The sequence below is a fragment of the Seriola lalandi genome, unplaced genomic scaffold, assembly GCF_002814215.2.
Source record: "Seriola lalandi dorsalis isolate HSWRI2012SDOR001 ecotype SW California unplaced genomic scaffold, Sedor1 jcf7180002054577, whole genome shotgun sequence".
NCBI classification, from domain to species: Eukaryota; Metazoa; Chordata; class Actinopteri; order Carangiformes; family Carangidae; genus Seriola; species Seriola lalandi.
The window spans coordinates 1,530,496-1,555,472 of record NW_019525130.1 but is presented as its reverse complement, the minus strand read 5'-3'; the positions used below and the strand labels follow the sequence as shown (position 1 = coordinate 1,555,472).

The following is a 24,977-nucleotide window of genomic DNA, read 5'->3' as shown; positions in this document are numbered from 1 at the left end:
TGTACCTGCAGCTTGTTGCCGGACCAAAAACATAATGTACAGTGACTACTACAGACACATGTATGTCTTTATTTTCCCACCATAAATACTTAAACCAGTATGAACCTCACAGTATCTGAACCATGAACTTGGGAGGAGACCATAAAGGCAGCGCGTCATCCCCCCCACGTGAGCTCGCAGCATCACCATCGTTTGTTAACGGCAATGTGAGTTAACGGGAAAGTTCACTCTGTGAGTTCAGCCGTGTGTCGAGACGGGGATAGTTTTACCGGGCGTGTGTTTTCCAGACGTTCAGAGGCGATGCCAGCCTGTGGTGGAGCTGTGCCATAAAGCAAAAGGTAAGACACGAAGGTGCACAGGAACAAAGTATGTATATAAAGTAGGCGGAAGTAAATTGGTGTTTGGGGAGGCTGCTAAGTGACACATCTGTGCTTTTGATTGATAAAATTCTGATATGAAATGTATACATGACCCCCACTCGCATAGAAATAGAGTCACATTTGGTCAGGACCCTCCAGTTGAAAAGATTGTCACAGTGAGTCTTGCATAGGAGGAAAGTTCCAGGTATAATTCAGCAAAGAAATGTGTGTGTGGTAAGAACTCATGAGGTCAAGAAAACAAGTGACCAAAATAGAAAATAAGTGTGATAAAGGAAAGTCTCATCTTTTAGTATAAACCTATTTATTCTGCTACAGTTGGCTGAGATATGGTTTATATACTATATATTTTCAATTGATAAAAATGTCTCATATGAATCACGTTTGGTTGATGCTTGAAAAACACAGGTGAAGCTGCACCACACCTGTAATTTAACAACATTCTGCTTGGTTTGTTTGTCTGACAGCATCGTTTTCTGACACTTTCTTCTGATTGAATGTAGAAATGACCACTTTTAAGTTAAAGAGAGCGTACTGCTGTGTGTTCCTGATGGTCCCATTGATTCTATTCTGAAAGATCATTTTTTTTACTTCACAGCTGACATTTTAACTCACATAAAAGTATCATCCATTTAGCAAATTGGCAACATCACATACAGTATCCCCCACCTGCCCATCTCTTGTGTCTGTGACAGTGCCGGCAGCTGTGTGAAGAGTTGATGATGTGTGAGACGGGAGGTGCTGACTGCAGATACACCCCCAGTGCCAGTCCGTTATATTTAATTATGTACATCATATCGTTTGTATCAATTTTCACTTAAACATCCCAAAAAGCACTATGCTCACTTTTTTTTTTTTTTAACTCATGCATGTCTTTTTTTCTTTATGACACACAATGATCCTCATGTTTTATCAATATACCCCTGACATCTAGTCATAATATCTATAGTAAGAATGACAGTGAACAGAACAGGTAACAACCCAAAAAATAGACTGTATTTACTATATTTGAAAAAATTAGGCAAACTCAATAGACTGTGGATGTTTAAACAAATTAAATGTATTTTTTATACTCATGCAAAATGTAGTTTATTAGTAGGTTATATGTAGATTTGCACATAGAACCGAAATTGTTAGTGGAATGATTGATTAGTTTCGCACTTAATCTGCAACTATTCTGATAAATAATTTGTTTCTAGTCACTTTTCCAGCAAAAATGACAAATATTTGCTGATACCAGCTTCTTTAATGAGAATGTTTTGTCTTTTATGGTTTTAGACTGTTGACATTGTTGAATATGTGTCTTGAAGCTTTTGGAAATTGTGATGTGAATTTTTCACTTTTTTTTTTGTCATTTTATAGGAGGAAAAACAATGAATGAATTAAGAACATAATCAGCCCTATTTATAAGTTGTTTGCAGTGTACAGTTTGTGTCTTTGGTGTTGTCTTTAGTATGTGTTGTTCATAAGCTGAATCCAAGTGGTCCACCACCAACATTCACTGACACTTACCCTGAAACGCAACCTCCTCCCCACGTATGTGACGGCACAAGTAAACCAATGCTGCCGTATTGTCTGCAGGCACCGATGTGCTCGCCAACTGCAGGTGCCACCGGACAAAGGGCCATACTACACCTCACGTTTCTCTCACATTTCCCTTACAATCAATCAGTAAAACTGTACAGTCGATCAGACTCCCCCCTTGAAACCTTTTCATCCTCTTGATTTAGGGAAGTCAGCAGCTACGGATGGGCCCCCTTTACCCTGGGTGAATTAGATTACTGTACCTCTTTTTGTTACTGACGTGTAATGCTACTATAATGTACTCATGAAGGCCAAAATCCCGTCCCACATACCGGAGGATCAGAGTCAGATGTAGTTCCGTGTGTCACAGCTGTCAGTCACAGTGTTGTTTAATTTCTTTCACTCATTATATCTTTAGCAGTGCACATGCTGCAATGGATAGTATTTACCAGTCTCTGTGAATCTTTGTGTGTGTGTGTGTGTGTGTGTGTGTGTGTGTATGTTGGAGAGGAGAGTCAGTGCCTGTGGGGGTCTGTTTTGTTTTCATTGACTCTCTGTTCTATTGTGTGTTCAGGCCTGCTGGCTGCCTCTGCACATTTTGTTAACATTTTGTTAGTCTGAACTAGACTGTTGCTCTGAATTCAAGCGGTCATGGCAAAGACTAAAACGCACCGCTGTTCGTCTGCATCTGAGGTGTTACAAAATGTTTGAAGTGGAAATATTGCTTAGTGGTTTGTTGACTTTTCCTTATTCTTTAGGTTGCCTCACCATGTGATTTACCTCAGTTCATGAACATTATATGCAGTATGTTAACTTTGACTGGGTAATGAGTAGAGGTGTATCCTTAATGTGTCACATCGGAAAAAAAACCTCAGTCTCAAAGATTAGAGATTATGAGTTAAGTAGTGACAATCTGGCTGTCGTGTTGTTGCTCTAAAGTGCAAGTAGTGTTTGTGCATATGATCAGTGTTGGACAGTGAGTACTTATACTCAAGTACTGAGGTTAAGTACAATTTTCAGGTACTTGTATGAGTATAGCATTTTCCCCTATGTTATTGTTCTCACATGGTTTCTGCTTTCTGTTATAATTATTCAGTATTTCACAGATAAAATCAAAGACTAGAAAAAAGTCAAAAAAAAAAATGTGTGCAGCAAAACCTATTTCCTGCCCCATTAATCATGTCACATCCCTCCAGATTTATCCTCTGACCCTTTGGAGAGGCCTGACCCCCTGGTAGGGAACTAAACTAACTAACTGTATATAAAATATAAAATGTTGTATTGCTTCATTTGAAAAGACTGATATTAAGAGACTGTGCTCTGGAAAATTGAACATAATGGAAACAACTTAACTGGATAACTCTTATACAAAGCCTGATTTGCTGTGGGTAAAACTCTTCAAAATGTCGTATTAAAACCGACATTAATCACCTATCAACACTTCTGGTTTACATGCACATAAAAAAAGTCATTTTAAAACAGTTTTACAATTTAAATAAGTGACAGATACTCCTATTTAATTCATAAAATCAGCAATATTCAATAGAATAAAAATCAAATCAATAGAGTTTTAGAACCAAAATTTTAGTTGAAGACTTTGGGAGATCGGGTTGTTTTTCCCTGGAGACAGAGTAGAGCTGCTGTTGATTTAAATCAGTCATTTTCATTGTAAGATCTGACCACATGCAGCCCTGTGGATTCACTTCACTTCACATGTGTTATCATATATACACCCGTTAACCTGTAGTTAAGACTATAGCTCCACATTGAGCAGCTACAACAGAAAAATGCTGCTGAAGCACTGATGCATCAATATTAACAGTATAATGTCATATAATTAATATATCAGTCACAGGGGACATTTTGCTTCTGCTTTGATACTTTACGTACATTTTGATAATACTTTTACTTCACTAGGATTTTGAATGCCGCATGTGTTGGTATATTCTGTCTGCTATTGATGTTTCTGACAGTATCTTGAATATTGCATAACAGGTGTCCCTGTCTGGGTTCATTCTGAAGTTGAGAATGCTGTTCCTTCTAAGGTGACAGGGCAGTCAGTGGCTGAGCAGGGTATCTCAGGTAATGGAAACCTCAGGAGCTGCTGTCTGCTGGCTGTCAGTCGTACGTCTGACGCCCCCCTTTCTGTCCACTTCACCTGCGGGCCCCATGCAGCCTCTCTCCGTCCACCTGCCCCCTCCTTTACAGTGAACCTACCTGAGGCCCACATGCAGAAATCTTAGGAAAAGGGAGTGTGTAATGTTTTTAGCAGAGGCAGGATGAGTCGAGGGGGAGAAACGAGAGACGAGAACGGCTTAGAGACGTCAGATGGATTGTTTCCCCTCAGTCAAACTGAAGATGCTGAACTTCCTAATCACCCTCGAGATCTCATAGGGCTCTGAAATGTCACAGGATCTAATTCATGCTTAACCTGAATTTACCCTTGGATGTGTGGAGTAGAGTTGGGTGACATGACAACATGTGCGAAAATGTTAGACCCTAAGAGTAAAGTGAGGATGTTTTGAAAAATAATGCGACTCTGATGCTTTATCTGTGGGCGGATCAGACGCCTCCCTGATGGTCCTGATGATGGATAAGTATCTAAACATCTCAAGTGTCTAAAACATTTGCACAGTACTGTATGAATTCTCCATGAATTTGTCACCTGTTAGAGATCTGCAGATCATTCTTTCAATTAATTGTTTGTTCTAATCTGAACAGAAGCAGCACATCCTGCCCTTTGAGAAGCTGGATCCTGAGAATGTCACGATTTTTTTTGAAAAATGGAAAAAATATATATCTTTCTGTCAGTTTGCCAATTAATCAACTAATAATTTCAGCTGTAATGAAGACACTGGCCTGTTTAGCTTCATTTGAGTTTATTTGCACAGAAGTTAAAATAGTACACAGGAAAAAAAAAAAGATTTTGCCTTTTGGAGAGTGTACTAAGTTCTGTAACTAGAAGACACGGTATTCCATAAATAGAAATTTTATTTCCAAAATAAAAGTCACTAAGAAATTCTTATAGGATCATTTTAGTAAGAGAAGCAGAAAATTCTGCTCACTGTCAATCACTTTTATTCATTTTATTCATCAGGTAAAATCCTGTGCAAAAACCTTGTATAGCGATTGTTACCTGCTAAGATCTTTCTTGTAGACATTGAAAATTCACCATTAGACATAAACGGGTCAGAGAAATGGAGCTGAACTGTGTTCACTGAAAGTAGATCACCTGAGGGTGTAATCTAAATTTAAGTGCATTCTCACATCCGGTCCTGTACCCAGTGACTAACGTGACTACACTTGTGTGTGAGAAATGTGTTAAAATTGTTTAAACATTCACAGAGACTGTGGTCTGGAAAATTTTATGTAATGGAAACAACTTGACTGGATAACTCTTTAACAAAGCCTGGTTTGCTTTGCATATGCTCTGTCTTTAGGACCTCTGTTTGTGAAACTCCTCAAAATGCTGTATTAAGACTGATATTAATCACCTACTTCTGGTTTACACACACATACAAAAAGTCATTTTAAATGTTTCTTAAATCTTTTGACACCACAAAGAAATTATACAAAGTAAAGAAGTGACTGATATTCCTATTTAATTCAACATATTAGCAATATTATGGAAAAAGTGGAGTGGGTTGTTTTTCCCTGGAGACGGATTAGACCTTTTTGTTGATCTAAATTTTTATTGTAAAATTGACACTCAAGCTCTGACCAAATGCATCCCTGTGGATTCACTCAACTTCACATCTGTCACCATATATTACTGAGGTACTGTTAGTTATGGTGAGGTAATGTGAGCACAATCCAGCTTGAAGTAGAAAAAAGTGAGAAAAATATTGAATGTAAATAAAGCCATGTTGAAATCCTCTTCTAGATACCTTTGATACACATTTGTGGTTTGGCCCAGTCTGTCTGTCTGTCTGTCTGTCTGTGTGGCCTGGTGGATTATCTTACACTGATTCATCTGGTTCATTAACAGGCCCATAGCAGCAAGCCAAAGCCCTGTGTTACTTATTAAAAGGACGGATCCCTTTCCTTTCTTTGCTCTAACTGCAAACAGAGAGACTGTCTAACAGGGAGACCGTCTAACCGCCTTGATTTGCGTGTAACTTGAACGGATGTTATTGTGCTGTAATGGATGTGTTTTATAGTGGACTGCTCTAATCCACGGCTGAATCGTCTGCAGGGACGATGGTTTGGAGGTGCAATCCACAACACCTCCAAGGGTAAACAAGTCTCTTGGATTATTTCCCTTTGTACCTAGGCGGAAGTCTTTTATTCTAAACATCCAAACGCTTCCAAAACATCCAACATCCAATCCTTAGCCATCCAACAACATTGAACAACGACGGCCAACAGAGATAAATAGGCAAATATAAAGGCACCAGCCACAAACCCCAAACTTCATCAACAGAAAATCCAAGGAGAAGCTGCCTGCTGTTTGACTGACTCTAGCAGCTGTGGTGAGAAACCACCACTCATCAAACCAGTGCTGATGAGCAGCTAGTCCCAGTATCTTTACTTTATTACTGTATTCAGTCAGCAAGACTCAGGTGGAGGACACCTGAGCCAAATCCTGAATGATTATCAAACTTTTTTGATTATACATCCAGTAATGTCAAAGAAAATACAGCATATAGATACATAAAATAATAAAGGCAACAATTTTCTGCTTTAAAACATGTTTTCTACTCTTCTTTTTTTAACAGTACTCTGTCCTAGAGGCATATGCAGTTCATTTTAAAGCACAGCGCTACATACCTGAATGTCCATAAGTGAGTGAGTGATAGAGTTACACCATTGGTCGGCTGAATGTTGGACTTTTCCCGTCGGCAATTGCCTTTTCTAAATGATTTGGTTTGAACATTTTCTGTTACTTTGAGACGTTTACAGTTTTTTTCTCATATACAGTAGCTACTAACTACACCTGCCTTCTGATCATACTTATAAACTAACTGGCCGAGCTGTCTCAGGTTGCCTACAAAGTCAGTTTTGCTGTCGAACTGATCAGAGGTGTTGGCTCTGGTGATTGCTGTCTTCGAGCATCGTAGCATCGGAAGATAATTCACTTCAACCTTACACCTTGATTCTTTACATTGGGACTCGTTCTCTTTGATAACATCTTGTGGTAGCAGCCAGCAGAGAGAAAAGGCTGTGAATGGCAGTGGAGTCGCTCGCGTATAAATTTTTTGTTTGTAGAGAGCTGCAGTAATGTTACACTGATGAGTGTGACCCTCTGCTCTTGGGATTTTAGCGTAGGGCGTCACTGGTGACTGAGCCTTCAACATGAAGTTCAAACACAGGTTTTAATTGGCTGGCTGTGAAACTGATACATGGTATGTTATTGGTTTACCTGTGCATACAGCTTACATCCTGGAAAGGCAATCTTTGTCAATCTGCATACAGGTTAATGTTCAAACAGCGTGGTCAATGCATTCCTTATGGTGATGGACTGGTGATTGAGGATGTGTGTGTGAGTGTGTGTGTGTTTGTGTCAGGTCCTTGAATGCACCGTGAAACTGAAACAAATTCATTAACTAACTTTCTGATTTCTGAAATCCAATGGGTGAAATCAGAAGATGACTGAGCTGCAGGTTACACTGGTTTGGTAGGTGATGATTTGTAGGTCAAGCTTAAACAAGACTACATTTATTTCCTGTTCTTGATGCTTGAATTAGTCATCTCTGTCTTGCTGTCACACCCCAGTGCTCTGCATGTCAAAAGGAAGCAGCCCTCATGAGACAGTACCCCACCATTAGGGTACAACCAGGAAATATTAAACTGTTACAGGTGCTAACTCCCTTTTTTAGTGGCACTCCTATCAGTGTAAGATAACCCCAGGCAATCACTTATCTGTGGTGCTGACTGATAGTGGCCGTGTCAGAGGCAGTAAGGGGAGATGAGCTGTCACCCAGCTCGCTGTTCATGTGGGAGAAGTGGACACAGACCTGTCAACGCTTCATGACCCCTTCCCCCAGGCACAAGAAAGGCTTGGAAGAAGTGTGAGGTTTTTTTTTTGGTTTTTTTTCTTGCGTTTATGTTTACTCCCCTCAGCTTTTACATTAACATGTACTATATGTTTTTTTTTTTTTAAAAGCATTTTCCTCCTTTCGTTGTAACAGTTTAATCTTAATGTACCCAGTGAACATCACTCCTGGATTACAATCAGAAAGACTTGACTTGAATCAGTGTCACTGCAGAGGAAAAGCTCGGAGCTGTTCAGGTGAGGGTTGGGAGTGGCAGGAGTCTTCCAATTTACCGCCCTATTTACTCAATCTCTCAACTGGAAAGACTGAGAAGTACTCCCTTTATGTCTGCTTGATAAATCTACCGCGCTGTTCATCTGAATTATGTTTACAGAGCTCCTTGTAGGTGACATGAAAGGAAAAGATCCTGCTATATTTAGGTGAATGCATTGATCAATAATGCATCCTGCTCTTCCAGCTTCTTGATTAGCTAGCCCTCATACACTGTACTGCCTGTCTTGCCACTGCTGCATTCTACAAACAAATCTGCATTTAGATCTTAAACATGTCACACAAGAAGACTTAAGAATCCAGACTACAATATAATACAGGACATTAGGAAAGTCTGTCTCCAGGTAGTAAAACTATGGAATCATTCAGGCACTTGGTTAATACTATTCCTGCTTGTTTGGGTGGTTGTGTTGTGAGTGTTTGAATCTCTATTTATTGCATATGACAGACTTCATGTCGGCTGCAATGGTAGAAACAAGGCTGGTGCGCTCATTACAGCCCAGCAGTTTAAATGAGACCTCATATAAGATGTACTATCACTATTATGACTCCCTGACTCTGTTCTGTGCACTATTGTTTTACAAATATGAACATTGAGAAAGTTATTTTTGGCGAGCCGACCCCCCATCAGCTACCACTGGTGTAAGGTGGCCCTCAGTTTGAGGTCGTGGTAACCATAGCAGGCCTTGGAAAGTGAAATGTGATGCGGCGGGCCCTCTGGGCTGTGTTTCTGAATCACAACTCCATAATGAGCTGGCAGAGCTCAAGCTGCATCAAAGATGCAGCACCCAAGTATCTGTTTCAGCTCACAGTGTACAATAGTGCAGTGTCACCTGCGCAGGTGGAGTGGAGGCGGCGGGCCCAGGAGGAGCCTGCTGTACTCACATCCATACATGCTCAGAGACGTGAACACTGTAAACATACGACTGTGCTTTGACATTATTACACTCTCCTTTAATCCAAAACTCACAAATGCTCAAAAAATGATTCCTGTTGTTCAATGATGATCATATCAACTCATGCTGCTTAGTATTTCAGGTTAGTAATTCAGAATTTTCTCAATCAAAATACTGTAGCACATAAAATGATCTCAGAAAATGTTATTGTTGGTGCGGAGCAATGTCTGTGAGCTGTGTCTTTGAAATCAGTAGAATGTGAGGCAACATCAGGACCCAGTGATTAGTTATAAGAACTATAATGGTCAATAAATAAATTACATTAGCACACACAAGGTTTCTCATGCAGTTTACCACAATGGGGGTCAAAGAGGAGAGATTAAGGCCTAAGGGGTAATGATTGGGATAATAAACAAAGCAGGTAATTAATTATAATCATTGTTACAGATTTCTTCGTGCATTACAATATTTCCTAAATTGATTTCTCTCGTTATATCTTCAGCTATCATGTAACATTAGCTACCCTCATCCGCCCCAAAGCGAACTGATTCACAACTGACTTTACTCTTTTCATGGTGTTCCAGACGTTTTGCCTAAAATTTGCTTTCAAAAAGTTTTCACAGGGACTGACATAGCACCTCAGGTGAAAAAAAAAACTGTCTGAGCTGTAAATTAGCGCTTAGTCATTCTTGCCACCAGGGTACAGTGATTAGTGCCAGATAATGTTAACCACAGGAGCTGCGTGACTTAACAACTTGGCTTTAGTTTCTCAGAGGTCATTTTGATATGCTGTTAAGATGACTCAGTCGGGTCAGTTTACTTTTAACTTCCAAAAACAAGACTTTGTGCTGGTGGCAATGATAAAAACAAAACAACCTGCACCCTGACTGAGTGTGCGTGACAGAGACATCCCTGAAACAGAATGGATATGTGCATTACTCACCTGCTGGGTGTTATATAGGATTACCATGTGGGAAGAGAAAGAGGGTTTTGAGGTGATAGCAATGCAGATTTAATATTCAAATAAATCACAAAACAGGGAAACTATGCAGCAGTTCTATGTTTTCGTTTTACAGGATGAAGAGATTATTTTCTTTGGTGGAATTCTTTTTTCGCTGTATCACTTCTGTGTGACAGAGATAGTATATGTTATTGACAGTGTCCTAATGTTTTTGTTTTATTTTTTCACAAAAAGCTGAGGTTGTGCAAATTTTAAAATAGGTCCCTTTTAGGACAGTGTTAGATCTCACATTGATTATTGGAAAAGCTGCCTCGAAATAGATCCTGTAGGTAAATGGCTCTTGTACAGCAGCTTTTGTTTGCCTTTTTCCATGTATTTCATGTTAATGCTGTTTTCATATTTGACATCATGGGGCTGTTTTGAAACCATAATTAACCATAATTTTCAATGAGAAAATGTAATGTAACAACATGCTAGTGGCTCTGCCAGACTGTACTCGGCTGGACGATGACATCAGCAGGCTTACATCTTTGACATTGTTAACATGCTGATGTGCATAGTGTTTACCATGCTCACCATCTTAGTTTAGCATGTTAGCATGCCAACATCATACAACTGAGACTGATGAGGATGTCAATAGTTTTGCAGGTGCTTGGTCACTGTATTGGACACGTTGAACTATTAACCTAATTATGGTGTTAAATGAAAGGTCAAAGGTCAGTTAATCCTGAGCAGAACATAACGTGTGTACCGAATTTCATTTCACTCAAAACCACAAATGTCAACCAGGGGACCATCATCGTCATTAGGATTCATCCTCAGGGAACCATGAATGCCTAAAAAATGATTAGAAAATATCATGGCAATCCATCCAGTAGTTACTGAGACATTTCAGACTGGACTGAAGTGGTCAACCAGCCGACAGACAGAAAAAGAAATTGAAATTTTAAAGGTCCCATTTAGTATAAAGTGAGATTTCCATGTCTTCTTTGATTATAAAACAGGTCTAGGTTCTGTATTATACTGTGATAGTATCAAAGCGCCAATCATCCAATCAGAGGAGAGGCTCAGAGCCTCTCTTCTGATTGGCCCACTGACCTGTCGTTACTAGAGCTCCAGAGAGAATCTTGAGAGAGCAGGTGTAAAACTATCAACATTTCAAATAAAAATATGGGACCTTTAAAGATTCTGTAGACATAATTGTATCTCTTTATTTATAATAATGTGCCTGTGTACTGCATATATACTGTATAACGTGTACCTCTGTGTTTCCAGGAGAGTCTTTTGACCCAGCTGCTCGTCCAGTGACCGAGGTGCTCCTCCTGTCTTAGGGATATTATGGGACCCCTCCCCTTTCACCTCTCCCCACTCCTCCTGCTCCTTCTCTCCTTGGTCCTCCTGGCCTACCCCTGCACTTCCTTCAGGCCACAGGTCGTAGAGCGAGCGTCTGGCCCCGAGCAGCCTCAACCCGCGGGCAACTCTACAGGGTCTGGAAAGCGGGCGTGTGCAGGCACTGTGGTTTGTAGACCTGGTATCCTGCTGCCAGTGTGGCTACCGCTCAACCCTCCACTGGGGGAGCAGGCGGGTAGGGCCATCATCTACTTCCTGGGTCTCATGTACATGTTTCTGGGTGTGTCCATCATCGCAGACCGCTTCATGGCATCAATAGAAGTCATCACCTCTCAGGTATTATTGAACTTAACACTTTGGTCTGATTCTTCTCTCTCAGATCGATTGGCTCAAGAATCTCTGGAAATTCAATGTGCTATTATCCCACATTGGTCACTGACCAAAAAAAGTTACATATAGCTACTTAAAGACTAACATTTTAAAAAGAAAAATCCATGTAAACTACATCATCTATATCCAGTCTTATTGGATTAAAGTCATAATTAAGTATTGACGTGAAAAATATATAAGGATTTTTGAATTTTATCATAAGGCTTTGGCATTTGGTAATATCAAATATTGTGATATTTTCTGCCATATTCAATATTTTTTTGTAATATTTCATTTCATGATTTTTTTACTTTTATTTTTTGCAGTTTTGCAGTCTGTCCTGCTGATTCTCATTTCATTGCTTTGCTTACTGTACATTGTACCTTGACATGTAACAAATAAAAGTGGTCAAACTGTTTAGTGGCATCACCTATACCTGAAGTCTAAAATACAATAATATAATTACAAGATAAATATAATATTGTATATTGTGATATTTTGGCTGGGCTGTATCAAGATGTTAAATTTTGGATATCACCCAAACCTACGTATCATACTGTGACATTAACACTTATTACTGTAATGGAAACATATGTATGATGGTTAAGCATCGCTAACATTTTCACAAATGTCTTGTAGGAGAAGGAAGTGACCATCACCAAACCTAATGGTGAAACTACAGTAACTACAGTGAGAATATGGAATGAGACGGTGTCCAACCTCACACTCATGGCTCTGGGCTCCTCTGCGCCTGAGATCCTGCTTTCTGTCATCGAGGTACACAAGATGCTTTTAACATAAACCATCACACAAGACATAGGCATCTTTCATCTTTGTGAATGTGGTATTCATACATCTCTCTCAAGTTTTGAATTCTTTAAACCTATAGGTATATATAGTTCTCAGAATGTAGTTGTGTGGATTAAATAACTAAATTCACTGGTAAAATAAATTAATAGAAAATTAAAATCACAATTTGCAGGTTTATTTCAACTCTATTCTCACTCAAATATATATTTTTATACTTTTCTCTGAGTTATTCAATTCCACTTAGCATTTAAAATGTCTTTAATTTGATTGTGATGTTTGTCTTTTTTGTCCCACCCCTATGTTTGACTTTTACAGGTGTGTGGGCACAACTTTAATGCAGGGGAGCTCGGCCCGGGCACCATAGTGGGCAGCGCTGCCTTCAATATGTTTGTGATAGTTGGTCTGTGTGTGTGGGTGATTCCCGACGGAGAGTCTCGCAAGATCAAACACCTGCGTGTGTTTTTTATTACGGCTTTCTGGAGTATTTTTGCCTACATTTGGCTCTACCTCATACTGGCTGTCATCTCACCTGGGATTGTAGAGGTGTGTTTCTGATGACTGCATATTTTTGGCTGTATTTTCTAATAATTCACGTTTATAAAACATGTTATTTTCAAATTGCCTGTATTACCAGGTGTGGGAAGCTGTAGTGACGCTGCTGTACTTCCCTGTGTGTGTGATCTTGGCTTGGATCGCTGACCGTCGCCTACTCTTCTACAAATACATGCACAAGCGTTACCGTGCTGACAAGCGGCATGGCATTGTGGTGGAAATGGAAGGGGACCTTACGCCCAAAGGCATCGATGTGATCATGGATGGGAAGTTGTCGGATGGCAGTTCATGCCCTGGAAACTCCTCCAGTGTGACGGTCTCTGTGCAGACGGGCAATGAACTAGACCAGAACAAAGATGAGGTAAGACGTGGCTCAAGGAGAAATGCTGTTGGAGACACACATTGCACCTAAGATTGGATGGTGTGAAATCATAGCTTTTTTAAGGAGCTATTGGTAAGTTTTGCTATTGCTACATAGCCAGAGTTAGCATTAACATTTGTTTACTTATCAGTCTTGCCAGGAGCTTTAGCCATCGTTGTGTTTATGATATTAGAGGTTATAATACATCCTCTGAGCAGTGCTACTTCTTCAGCACGGTACAGTGACTCGATATCGGAAAGTGAAGAGACAATCTGACTAAACCAGGGCTAGCTGGTTAGCATGCTAACTTCAGTGGAAGAAAAGTGATGGACATAGAAGCAGAACAAGAGGGTTGCTTTCCACCTCTGGAGGCAGAGTAAAGGAGTTTGATGCTTAACTTGCAAAGTTTCTTTTAGACTGGTAAGTAAACAGCTGTTAATGCTAACACTGGCTATGTAGCAATAGCAACACTTACAAACAGCTCCTTTAACATTAGGTTTGTGTTAAGTAATTAGAATTAATTAATTATTGATGGGAACATATTTACCAGGACCACTGTCATGACCACTGCTGGTTCTAATGTTTTTATGACTTTGAAGTTACTTAATGGGAATTTAAGGGGAATATCAGGTTTCCTGAGGCTAGCAGGATTCAATCCTAGTAGAAGTCTGAATAGCAGAAGTGCAGACAGCAGGAGTCTTAACAGCAGGAGGCTGAGCAGTAGGGGATCTCAAAGTATTTCTTGATAAACATCCTTACATTAGTCTGCAGAGTTTTGTCCCAAGAAACACCAATACTTTTGTCATTATAAACTAAGCTATTTGTTCTCATTCTGCTGTGAATTGAAACCCCCTATCGGACCCAACTGCACACACAGCATGTGTAGTCACACCTTAAAACAGGGTCTGGAGCAATTTGTGTTTTAAAGAGCACTTTTTACAGAACATTAGACAAAGTTATTTTACATCCGGTTTCTTCTCCTGCATAGGTGGTCCGCATCCTTAAAGACCTGAAGGAGAAACATCCGGACAAAGACCTGGACCAGCTGATTGAGATGGCCAACTACTCTGCCCTGATTCACCAGAAGAAGAGCCGCGCCTTCTACCGTGTCCAGGCGACACGCATGTTGATCGGTGCCGGTAACATATTAAAGAGACATGCTGCTGAGCACACACGCCGCTCAGGACATGATGATGCTGACAAGGCCACATGTTCGCACATTTGTTTTGAAAGCGCCCAGTACCAGTGCACAGAGAACTGTGGATCTCTGAGCCTTGGCGTGATCCTTGATGGGGGCACAGGTCAGAACACTTTCTATGTGGACTACTGTACAGAAAATGGCTCTGCCAATGCTGGGGCAGACTATGAATTCACCGAGGGAACTCTGGTGTTTAAGCCAGGGGAGACCCGCAAAGAGATCAAGGTGAGCAACTAACATTTACATGATTTTAAATACAGTGAAATATTTCAGGGTTTGGTATCAGTGGAACCCCGGAATCAGACATTTTGAAAGTTGTGTTGTAGTGAGTTTCGAGAATCTGAATTAAAATTTTTATCACCTTCTGTGTTTATGAGGAGATACTTTGCACTCTCTCCAGGTTGGTATCTTGGATGACGACATCTTTGAGGAGGATGAGCATTTCTTTGTGCGTCTTCAGAAACTGAGGGTAGAAGAAGGTGGAAATGAAGGCACAGGAACTCCGCCCAGGGGTAGACTAGTGGAGCCACTGGTTGCCACCATCACTATCTTGGACGACGACCACGCTGGCATCTTCACCTTCGGTCAGCGGGTGCTGCGGGTGAGCGAGAGCACAGGCATATTGACAGTGACAGTGGTGAGGAACTCAGGATCCAGGGGCACTGTTGCTGTGCCATACCATACAGAGGATGGCAGTGCCAAGTCTGGGGTGGACTACGAGGAGAGCAGAGGGGAGCTGGAATTCACCAATGAACAGACCAGGTGAGGCAATGACTGGCAAATACACTAAGAGTGGAGGAGCCACAGAGTCTGACGGATGTGTTTCCTTAGAAACAATCTCAATCTCTTCTCTTCCAGGAAGGAGACAATGTGTCTTTTAATGTTGCAATTTCCTGCTCTTTAACCTACAATACATTAAAACAAGGTTTCTTCATTATCAAGAAGCCTCAAGCAAATGTTTTTTCAGAAGGGCTATTTGTAAGTTTTGTGTAGTGTGAACACCACAGATTTCCTCTTGTTGGAAGGGGGCACCAGTCCTCAGGGAGGACAACAATGAATTACAATGGATTCTCCTGGAGGCCATGTCCCGTTATCACGGTGACGAATTCTGCCGGCGTCTCAGCGGTTCAGCTCTGGTGGAGTTTGACAGGAGACTTTCTGTCCCGGGCTTCTCTGCAGGCGGTCGTGGTCAGATGTGTTATCTGCTGGCGTCTCTTGTGGGTTGATGCAAAATAAACTCTAATGCTCTTCACTTTGGCTGGATAACTTTAGAGGAGACTGGTGTTGACCAGATGACTCTAAACTGTCAAAAATCTTCAAAAATGAAACGTCATAATAATTAAGAGTTATATAAAATTACTCTGAGGTTCTTCTGCTGTTTTGGTTCAGTTGCTCTTGACTTGGCTTATAAAATAAAAGATTGCGCTAGAAAAAGAAAAAGTTACTTGGAGCACGTCGCAAAGAGACAAAGAACACAGACAAAGGATAAAGGAGAAAGTGCAAAACAGCTCAAAGCTGAGAGCTAAAAGCAATATGCACATTGATCACAACTGTTTTATCCCCTGGGCGCTGGCGCACATTTCAGGGGCGTCACCCGTCTTCTCTTTTGTTTCAACTTGGAGAAGAGAGTATTTTTCCACACAACTTTTGAATCATTTAATTCTAGAGTTTACCTATAAACTTGCACATCCGTCCTCCACCGTGACCATAAAACTTTATGTTAATGAAATAACATATAAACCTTATGGCACTAATAATGATAGACAGGAATAATACAAATGAGGATTTCAAATTACAGCCTTCAAAACCTGAGCTCAATCATGCAAGTGGTTAACTGATCAAAAAACATAATAAACACTTCCTAAAGCTAATCATCTATAAATGTGAATTACACAGCAGTTCTTTGACTATAATAGTAATAATAAAGACATTCTGGATGTCATGTAATGTGTGTTGCCTTGTGAGAAGGATGCTGACAGTATGGTCAAATGAAAAAAACTTCATTCTACCACAACCAAGAACTGTCTCCAGTTGTGGAAAGTAGCAACAATTTTAACTCTTGTCTCTAACACTTCTTCTTCTACTGAAGTTAGTACGCTAACCAGCTAGCCACGGCCCGTCTCGTCACTTTCTGATAGTGACTCACTGTAGCATCCAGTCTGACCTGAAGATGTAGCGCTGCTCAGAGGGTGTATTATAACCTCTGGTCTTGTAAAGACAATAATGACTTAAGCTCTTGTCAAGCGACAATCACTAACAACATTCGGTGTCAGAAAAACATGTATAAATAGCCCCTTTAAAGGTCAAGGTTTGGATTATTCAATATATTGTCATTTTATAATTAATCCCATGAAAAGACCAAAAACAACTGTGTGTTAGTCCGTCTTTCAATACGTTCTGATCCCTACCCTGTATCCCACAAGCCCATTGGTTCCTACCAAAACAAATGGGTCACAAATACATATTTCCGTTTTTAAAAAAAAAGGCTAAATAATAAAAGAGCTGGACGGTGAAGTTCGTAGTGGATGTTGATGTGGATGGTGAGTGAACTCAAAATAAACTATAGTGTATGTGTTCATGATAATCAAGAAACATGTCAAAGCAGTGTGGCTTATTTAGATAGATAGAATTTAGGCATCGAGTAGTTTATATAACACATATTTGTTTATTTTTAATCATTTTTATTGTCCAAAAATGATTAAAAACACATAACATATAACATTATTTGTTTGTAGGATCAGTACGATGTTGGTTTTGGTCTTTTAATGATAACAAGATAACAAGAAAAATATAGAATATTGTGAGACTTAACACAGAGAAGGTAACTTTGATGTATGTAGGTCTTCAGAACCGGCAACTCTCTACATTTTTCCTCATTCAGCCAATTTAATAGGAGCTAAATAATTGACAAAACTTAAATATGCTATGATGTTCTCTAAATTCTCGGTATAAACACACAACCACATAAACAATGATCAAAAAGACAAATGTCCTCTTTTTCTAAACACGAGTTCAGAAACACAGCACCCTTCTGCTTTTATATTAATCTTACTGGCACGTTGGTGCTTCTAGGAAAAGGGCATCTGAACCTCGCTGAAAGATTACTATGGGTTATCAGTCACCCACTCCTGGTGGAGGAGGTCCTTTTAGAGAGAATTACCTGACGACTTGACACCCAAAGATAATCCCGTCCCTGCTCAGGTGTGGGAACCTCCAGTCACCCCATGTAAACTGACAGATCCTTTTCCCATTAAATTTTCAGGTTATATAAGCTGTGTTTGCACATGGACTAATTGTACACTTAGTGAAAGACTCTGTTATGTAACCTGGCCCATCAATAGACACTACACAGTCAAGAGTATAACAATGTGTAGATCATAGTTAATGACAAAGTGTGTGGGTGGTTAGCCCTTATTACTTAATTTCTTTTTTTTTTAGACTGCAACCGTTACATACACGTTTATCTGTATTCGCTGCTTCTCAGCAAGTCGTCAAAGTATTCAACAAATTAACTTTACACACTTTGATTAACCAGGGTATCAAGGCTGTGTTACAAGGTATTTAGTTTAGCGCTATTTCTTTGGCAAACAGAGGAGCAGGAGCACACTATGTTTAGGCCTGAATTATTTACAGGTCGATAGTGATTAATTATTTAGGTCACTTCAATTTGCGATGTGATTTAGACGGTAGAGGAAATGTTTAAGACGTTGAGATCTTGTGTTTTTAGGCACCTTATCCTTCATCGAATTGAATAATACTTAATGTTGCTTTTGTTATAGAATTAAGAATATGTGTGTGCTTGTGTGTGTGTGTGTGTGTGTGTGTGTGTGTGTGTGTGTGCTTGCATATCTCCAGTCAGACCTTACAGGTGCGCATTATAAATGTGGAAGAATATGAGAAGCAGGAAAACTTCTTCATTGTGCTTGAGGACCCCAAATGGCTGAAGCGAGGACTCTCTGGTGAGTGTGTAAGCATTTTGTATTTTATCACTGACATCTTAATGACTTGCCACAATTAAGTGATGCAGTATGAGATGATGGTGAAAGAAACCCTAACGTTAAAAAAAAAAACACTCAGCAAGTAGATGGCAGCAATATCCAAGATCGAGTATCAAAACAATAACATCGGCGGCACAGACGGCTGAAGGCCGGGAACCTGCGTCAGAGCCAGTAACCGAAGATTACACGCTGCCATTCACTGCTGTCTCTGTTTCACTGTAGCGCAGGCGCTGCAGCCAATTATGAATTTAGTATCATTCAGTTGCCCGTTCCCTGTAACCTCAGCAGGATGTGTGCTTGTTATTAGAGGTCAAAAGAATCACTTACATCAGTTTGTAATGAACAGTAGTTTATTTCATTTAGGTAAAAGTGAAAATGAAACCCAACAGAGTGTGTTATTTTTTCCTGTTGCATCTTAGAATCTCTCAAGCCTCTCTAATTAGTTAGGCCCTGGAAATAGTGTTACTGTATGGTATTGAATCGTTGTCTGTCTTTTTTCCCAGCATTGCTGCTAAACCAAGGTACAGTTTGGCTGTTAAAGATGCAATGTGCAGCATTATTAGATATCCATGTATAATTGTGAAATTGCATGCTATCAGCAGTAAAGTTAGGGTGTCAGAACACCCATAAAAACCCCATTGCTTCCTTGAGATCAGTGGATCTTTTGCCCATTACTTCCTGGTGATAAAAGGGATTTTCTACTTTCCTTCTGTCCTTCCTGGCATTTGTTTTACTGAAGACCATAAACATGGTTTCAGGCTTAAATGACTTCCAATACTTGCCATTGTCAGAAAGTCTAAAATCTTCGTTTTTTATTGTTTTGTGCTGTAACATCCGTCAGCATATTATTACTTTTACTTTGTGGAAGATAGCAAATCTTTATTGGTTAATTGTGCTTGCTGAGGGCGGGGACTGTTACTGCATGGCCAGCTACTTGGAGAGGGGTCTGTCTGCAGACTGCAAGAGAAGAGTGTAACTCTAAGGGGGCGTAACTGTAAGTTGCCCAAATCAAACAGAACCACATGAGATGTTGGTCGGAGCCTCGGAGTGAGACGATCCGGTCAGTAAATGTGTGTTTTTATAGTTATTCAGCGGTCCTACAAAAGAAGCTAGCAGCTAGTTAGCATAGGTGCTGTGCTTAAACCCCTTTCACACTGGAGGTACAGCGGCATGATGTAATATGAAGGGGAAGTAACTTGAAGTGGCCATAGCCCTAGTAGGGCAAGTATTGCAGCCTGCAGACAGATCCTTTTGACCACCTGCACTGAGGGGTTGAGCATGCCACCCCCAACCTGTTTCGACAGGAAGTACATGACGTTATGGATGCTGCACACAGCAAACGTTTATACTTTGAAAGTGTGTGCATGTGTGTGTTTTTTTTCATCTTTATACTTTAGGTTTGGGCCTGGACCCCTTGGCTAAGGTTTAGGATGTGTGTGTATTTTGTAAATGAGACAATAAATTACAGATATGATGATTAAATATCTGCTCTGTCCTGACAGGAAACCCAACCCCTGAGGAGGAAGAGGCCAGGAGGATCTCTGAGATGGGTAAACCCATTCTAGGAGAGCACAGCAGGCTTGAGGTCATCATAGAGGAGTCCTGTGAGTTTAAGGTGTGTGAGTGGCTGACAGAAGGCGTTAAACCAGCAGTAAAACAGACAGTCTGTGTACAAATAAATCAGTGAATACAAGGAACATCCAAGTACATTTTATTTCAAGTTGATAGAAAATATGAGATTTTTTTATTATCTTCAATGAGTGAACATATGCCCTCTCCCTGCCCTCTCACACATCAGACTCCCAATGGAGTACTAGACCAGGTACAGTTACTGCCTGCATGTTGTGTGTTGATGAGACTTTTCTCCTCTCATTTCCTCATTAAACTCTCGTCATACTCAAACACCACACATTTAATTCTACCTCTTGTCACTTCTCAACTTTTCTCATGTATCACATGCACTTTGATGCACGCTGTGTGAGCAACGTCTGGGTCCGTTTATTCTGGATTTAGTTCAAATTCTGCAGCAGAACAGTGAAGCCAGTGGTTTTTGTGGGTGTACTATAAATATGTGCTCTGCATCAACTAGCCTATGTTAAAAAGTTTACAATAATCCATCTTAGAGTTTGAGGGTGAAGCGACATAAACATGGACCCATATGTTCTGTGTGCATTCATATGAGCTATGATTACCTCTGCTTACTTACTGACCTGTTTAATGTGTTGTAACAGAGCACTGTGGACAAACTCCTGAAGGACACAAATCTGGCTGTAGTGATTGGCACTCATTCGTGGAGAGAGCAGTTCATTGAAGCAGTCACCGTCAGTTCAGGTCAGTCGCTATCTTTTACATTAAAAGTATTAATTAGACACATAGTTTTGGCAACAGTACTAAACTAGTATTTCTTTCTCATTATGATTTAATTAGTTTTACAGACTTGACCAGAACTTGAATCTGACCGCTACATTTTTCAATGTTTCAGATGGGTGTTTTTGCTCACTGCATTAAGCCTGATTATTAATCATTTTGATGATGTTTTACACTAACTATAAGAAATATGTGATTTGCCAATTTAAAAGAATAGTTCATAATTTTCGAAAATACACAAATTCCCATTATTTCCAGTGGCCTGTTGTCTTAGTTTAGCATAAAAAAAGAAGCCAATGCCAAAAAGTAAATAAGTGTTTTTCGAAAAAAGAAAAAAAAACATTGAACTTTAATGCTGCCATAAGAAGCAGGAGCCATTTTGAAAATGGTTATCCACATTAGATTAACAGATGAACTGAAAAATTATCTGCATTCTTAAAATGGCACAACCTTCACCATAATCTCCACATAGCCCCTTGACCTGTCAGTCATTTGCAAGGTAGCCTATGAGCACAAAGATCACCCACCACCTCAAATTATTATGACACTATAAGCTGAATTGCTGAAAATGTGATTTTATAATTTGTGGCTGATGACAGGACTTGTTGCTTGGTTTGATTTTCTTCTTCTTATAACAGGCGATGGAGATGAAGAGGGACAAGAGCAACGAATGCCGAACTGCTTCGACTATTTCATGCACATATTGTGCATTTTTTGGAAGATTTTGTTTGCTTGTGTCCCGCCCACTGAGTACTGGAATGGCTGGGCATGCTTCATCGTGTCAATCTCTGTCATTGGCTTCTTAACAGCCATTATTGGAGACCTAGCCTCCCATTTTGGCTGCACCGTAGGCCTGAGAGACGCTGTCACTGCAGTCGTCTTTGTAGCACTGGGGACTTCACTTCCTGGTGAGTGATTCTACCTGAGTTTTTAACTATTAAAACAAACACAATATTAGTTAATGTAACTTTTGGCCAGGTTAATAAGCACTTAAACTTCACTAACTTTACTTTTTTTTTACCCAGATACCTTCGCCAGTAAAGTGGCTGCCACTCAGGACCAGTATGCGGATGCATGTATAGGAAATGTGACAGGAAGCAATGCAGTTAATGTGTTTTTGGGTATTGGCGTGGCCTGGTCTGTGGCTGCTGTATATTGGGAAATCAAAGGTAAGGTCTTCCGTGTGGACCCTGGCTCGCTGGCCTTCTCCGTCACACTCTTCACCATTTTTGCCTTCTTCAGTATGGGAGTGTTGATGCTCCGCCGGAGGCCGTCCGTAGGCGGTGAACTGGGAGGCCCGCGGATCACCAAAGTCCTCACTTCACTGCTTTTCTTTGGACTCTGGTTTCTCTACATCCTCTTCGCCAGCTTGGAGGCCTATTGCCATATACAAGGCTTCTGAGAGAGCACAGTCACAAACACACACACGTCACCAGGACATTGACCTGGCTGGTACTGTTACAGTAACTACCACTGAAAAGACCTGTCACCACTTGACAACTGCTGCCATGGCGCGTAAAAAAAATGTACACACACAACAGACTTGTACGTGCAAATCTGTGCACCACATCCACTCCAGGACAGTTCCAGTCAGTAAAATTGATTGTGACAGAACTGATCATTTTCACTTCAGTGGACTAAATAACATGCAGTGACTGCTTTTGATAAAGAAGAGCAAACGGTCAGCATGTACGCTGTGAAGTCACTGGATTTTGCTTGATGCTGGCTGTGCCTCACGGTTCATAACCGTAATATCATGTTTGGTCTTGTGTCTCCTCAGGCTGTTAGAGTCTGGATCTATAGATTTGACTTTCTCCTAGTAATTACATAAGAAAAGCAATGACAGCTTCTTACAGATATGAGCAATGTTAAGTGATAATACATGACAAGCTGCTCTGATATATGAAAATCATATATGAACACCACTGTGCTTCGCATTACAGCTGTGGAGTCTGTAATTTCTGTGTGTCAGAAACCATCACGTTTAAACCATGGCCATGTGTCATGGGCAAAAAGAGGCTGTGTTCAAACTGTTATCCATTTCTTAAAGGTTCCACATTTTACACTTTTCCAGTGTTTTATTTAAAGTGTTGATCCATAAGAAGATATATTTGTGGTTTTAAGAACCAAAAACCAGCTCGATATAGTTTTATAGCTCCTCTCTCAGGCTTTTCTCTGGAGCTCTAGCAACAACAGGTCAGTGAGCCAATCAGAAGAGAGGCTCTGAGGCTCTCTTCCGATTAGCTGACTGTTTTCTGACTGATTGAATAAAAAAAAAAAAGCAGATTTCAGATAAACACTCAAAGATACCAAGGCCCAATCCACCTATACCCCCCCCCAGAGTGTAACTCTGTTTGTGGAGGGTCTCTTCATGAAGGGCGAAGATATAAATACACCGGCAAGCTTTGGGGTGCCCTCACTTTACTCCGATGGAAACAGGAAATTCATTGTTAACAAAAATATTTCTGAAAGGATATTGTAATTAATCAATATTTATCTAAAACATAATCTTATACACAGCATTGACAAAGATGTAGGTGTATGGACAATGACATAACACTAATTAAATTCATGGCATAGTGAGATTTTTTTGGCTGCATTTCTTTTTTGTTGAACATTTTTTCGTTTTTATTAATCAGATTAGATCCTTGTTTTTTCCATAGTTCTTGAAATGATCAAGTCAAATAAAAAAACACGTCCCATTTCCTCAGGTCCACAGCAACATGTTCAATCCAAAATACAATGCAACTTTTAATTTCGTTATGTGTGCATGAAAATAGTCTATCAAATGTCTGTTTGAAGTGAGGTAACTTATTACTTCTGTTTTTAGGTATTGTATTTGTAGGCATTTCATCCGTCACGGACTCAAAGTCATGCTGCACTTTTCTGGTAGTGTGGTTTGTGAGCCTGCATCGATGCAGTCTCGGTGTTGGAGGGCCACTCCCACCTAAGGGTCATTAGTTTGAAATGACACTTAATGTTGTGGACCCTTCACACGAACACGCAAACGGAGTGAGAGTGGGTGTGGGGAGGGTGTAGGGGCTGAGTTGGAACTGCACCCAAATCCTGCAAAGCTGGACTGTGGGTCCAGGTGGGCTGTGCTGTGGGCAGTGACTGTATAGTTGTGACATCACAAAGTTACAGAAGTCCTGACGGCTTGTTTTAAGGCTCAGTTTCTGAAAACAGGCTGTGTGTGTTTCTCTGTGGACTGAGCGCTTTGATACTTTCATAGTATTAATATAGAACCTAGACCTGCTCTATACTCAAAAAAGACATGGACATCTACCTTTACACAATATGGGACCTTTAAAGTTTGTTTGTCGTCAGTGAACATGGACCTGAGCATGATTAACCCGTAATTAATTCTGTTTGAGCAGTTACAGTTAATTGGTAACTTAACTCAGTTTTTACACCCAGTTTTTGCGCACAGTTTTAAATATGAGATGAACTGTTAAGAGGAATTGTTTGAGTTGTGCTAGTGTACGATATTGACCCGGACAGCCAACCCCAAACAAATCTCTGCTGTGGCCATGGTATAAAAAACTGAGCACCAGTCTACAGTCTGGGAGATAGGATGTTGTGAAATATAATAAATATGTGACATGAGACACGTTTAGTGTAATGTACTGCACCTGCTGAAGCTGATCTCACCATGAATATGGATTATAGCAATGATCAGAAATGCACTATACAGACCCAATACTGAAATGTATAATTGACAAAGAATTACACACACGATGAATTTCTAATAAGCTGTGGAAAGATAAAAAAAAGTACCTAGTATCTGCCATTTAGTGTGACTGTTTGAAAGTGATGATTCATTCACCCCTAAAGTCTTATCTGTTTATTTATCAATGGTGTAATTTAATGTCTTTATAATTTAATGTATTTGAGCTGATATGAACACAAATATATTGTAATTTATTGTAAGTTGTCAATTACATTGAA

General features: G+C 40.1%; 1 protein-coding gene across 1 annotated transcript; it reads left to right on the top strand.

The window, feature by feature from the left end:
- The first annotated feature begins 244 nt into the window (after window positions 1-244).
- On the top strand, window positions 245-24,977 carry slc8a2a (solute carrier family 8 member 2a). The gene is made up of 12 exons (XM_023417692.2): window positions 245-338; window positions 11,300-11,710; window positions 12,383-12,520; window positions 12,869-13,096; window positions 13,188-13,466; window positions 14,455-14,889; window positions 15,065-15,426; window positions 18,520-18,623; window positions 20,165-20,277; window positions 20,894-20,993; window positions 21,668-21,937; window positions 22,055-24,977. Exons 2-12 carry the CDS (start codon window positions 11,363-11,365, stop codon window positions 22,429-22,431), a joined length of 2,754 nt encoding a protein of 917 aa, XP_023273460.1. The 5' UTR covers window positions 245-338; window positions 11,300-11,362; the 3' UTR covers window positions 22,432-24,977.

Excerpts from the sequence above, each read along its gene's own strand:
- slc8a2a (XM_023417692.2), top strand. The coding sequence starts at position 11,363 with ATGGGACCCCTCCCCTTTCACCTCTCCCCACTCCTCCTGCTCCTTCTC. Across the intron at positions 11,711-12,382 it reads TAGAAGTCATCACCTCTCAG|GAGAAGGAAGTGACCATCAC; the intron begins GTATTATTGAAC and ends AATGTCTTGTAG. Across the intron at positions 14,890-15,064 it reads AGACCCGCAAAGAGATCAAG|GTTGGTATCTTGGATGACGA; the intron begins GTGAGCAACTAA and ends CACTCTCTCCAG.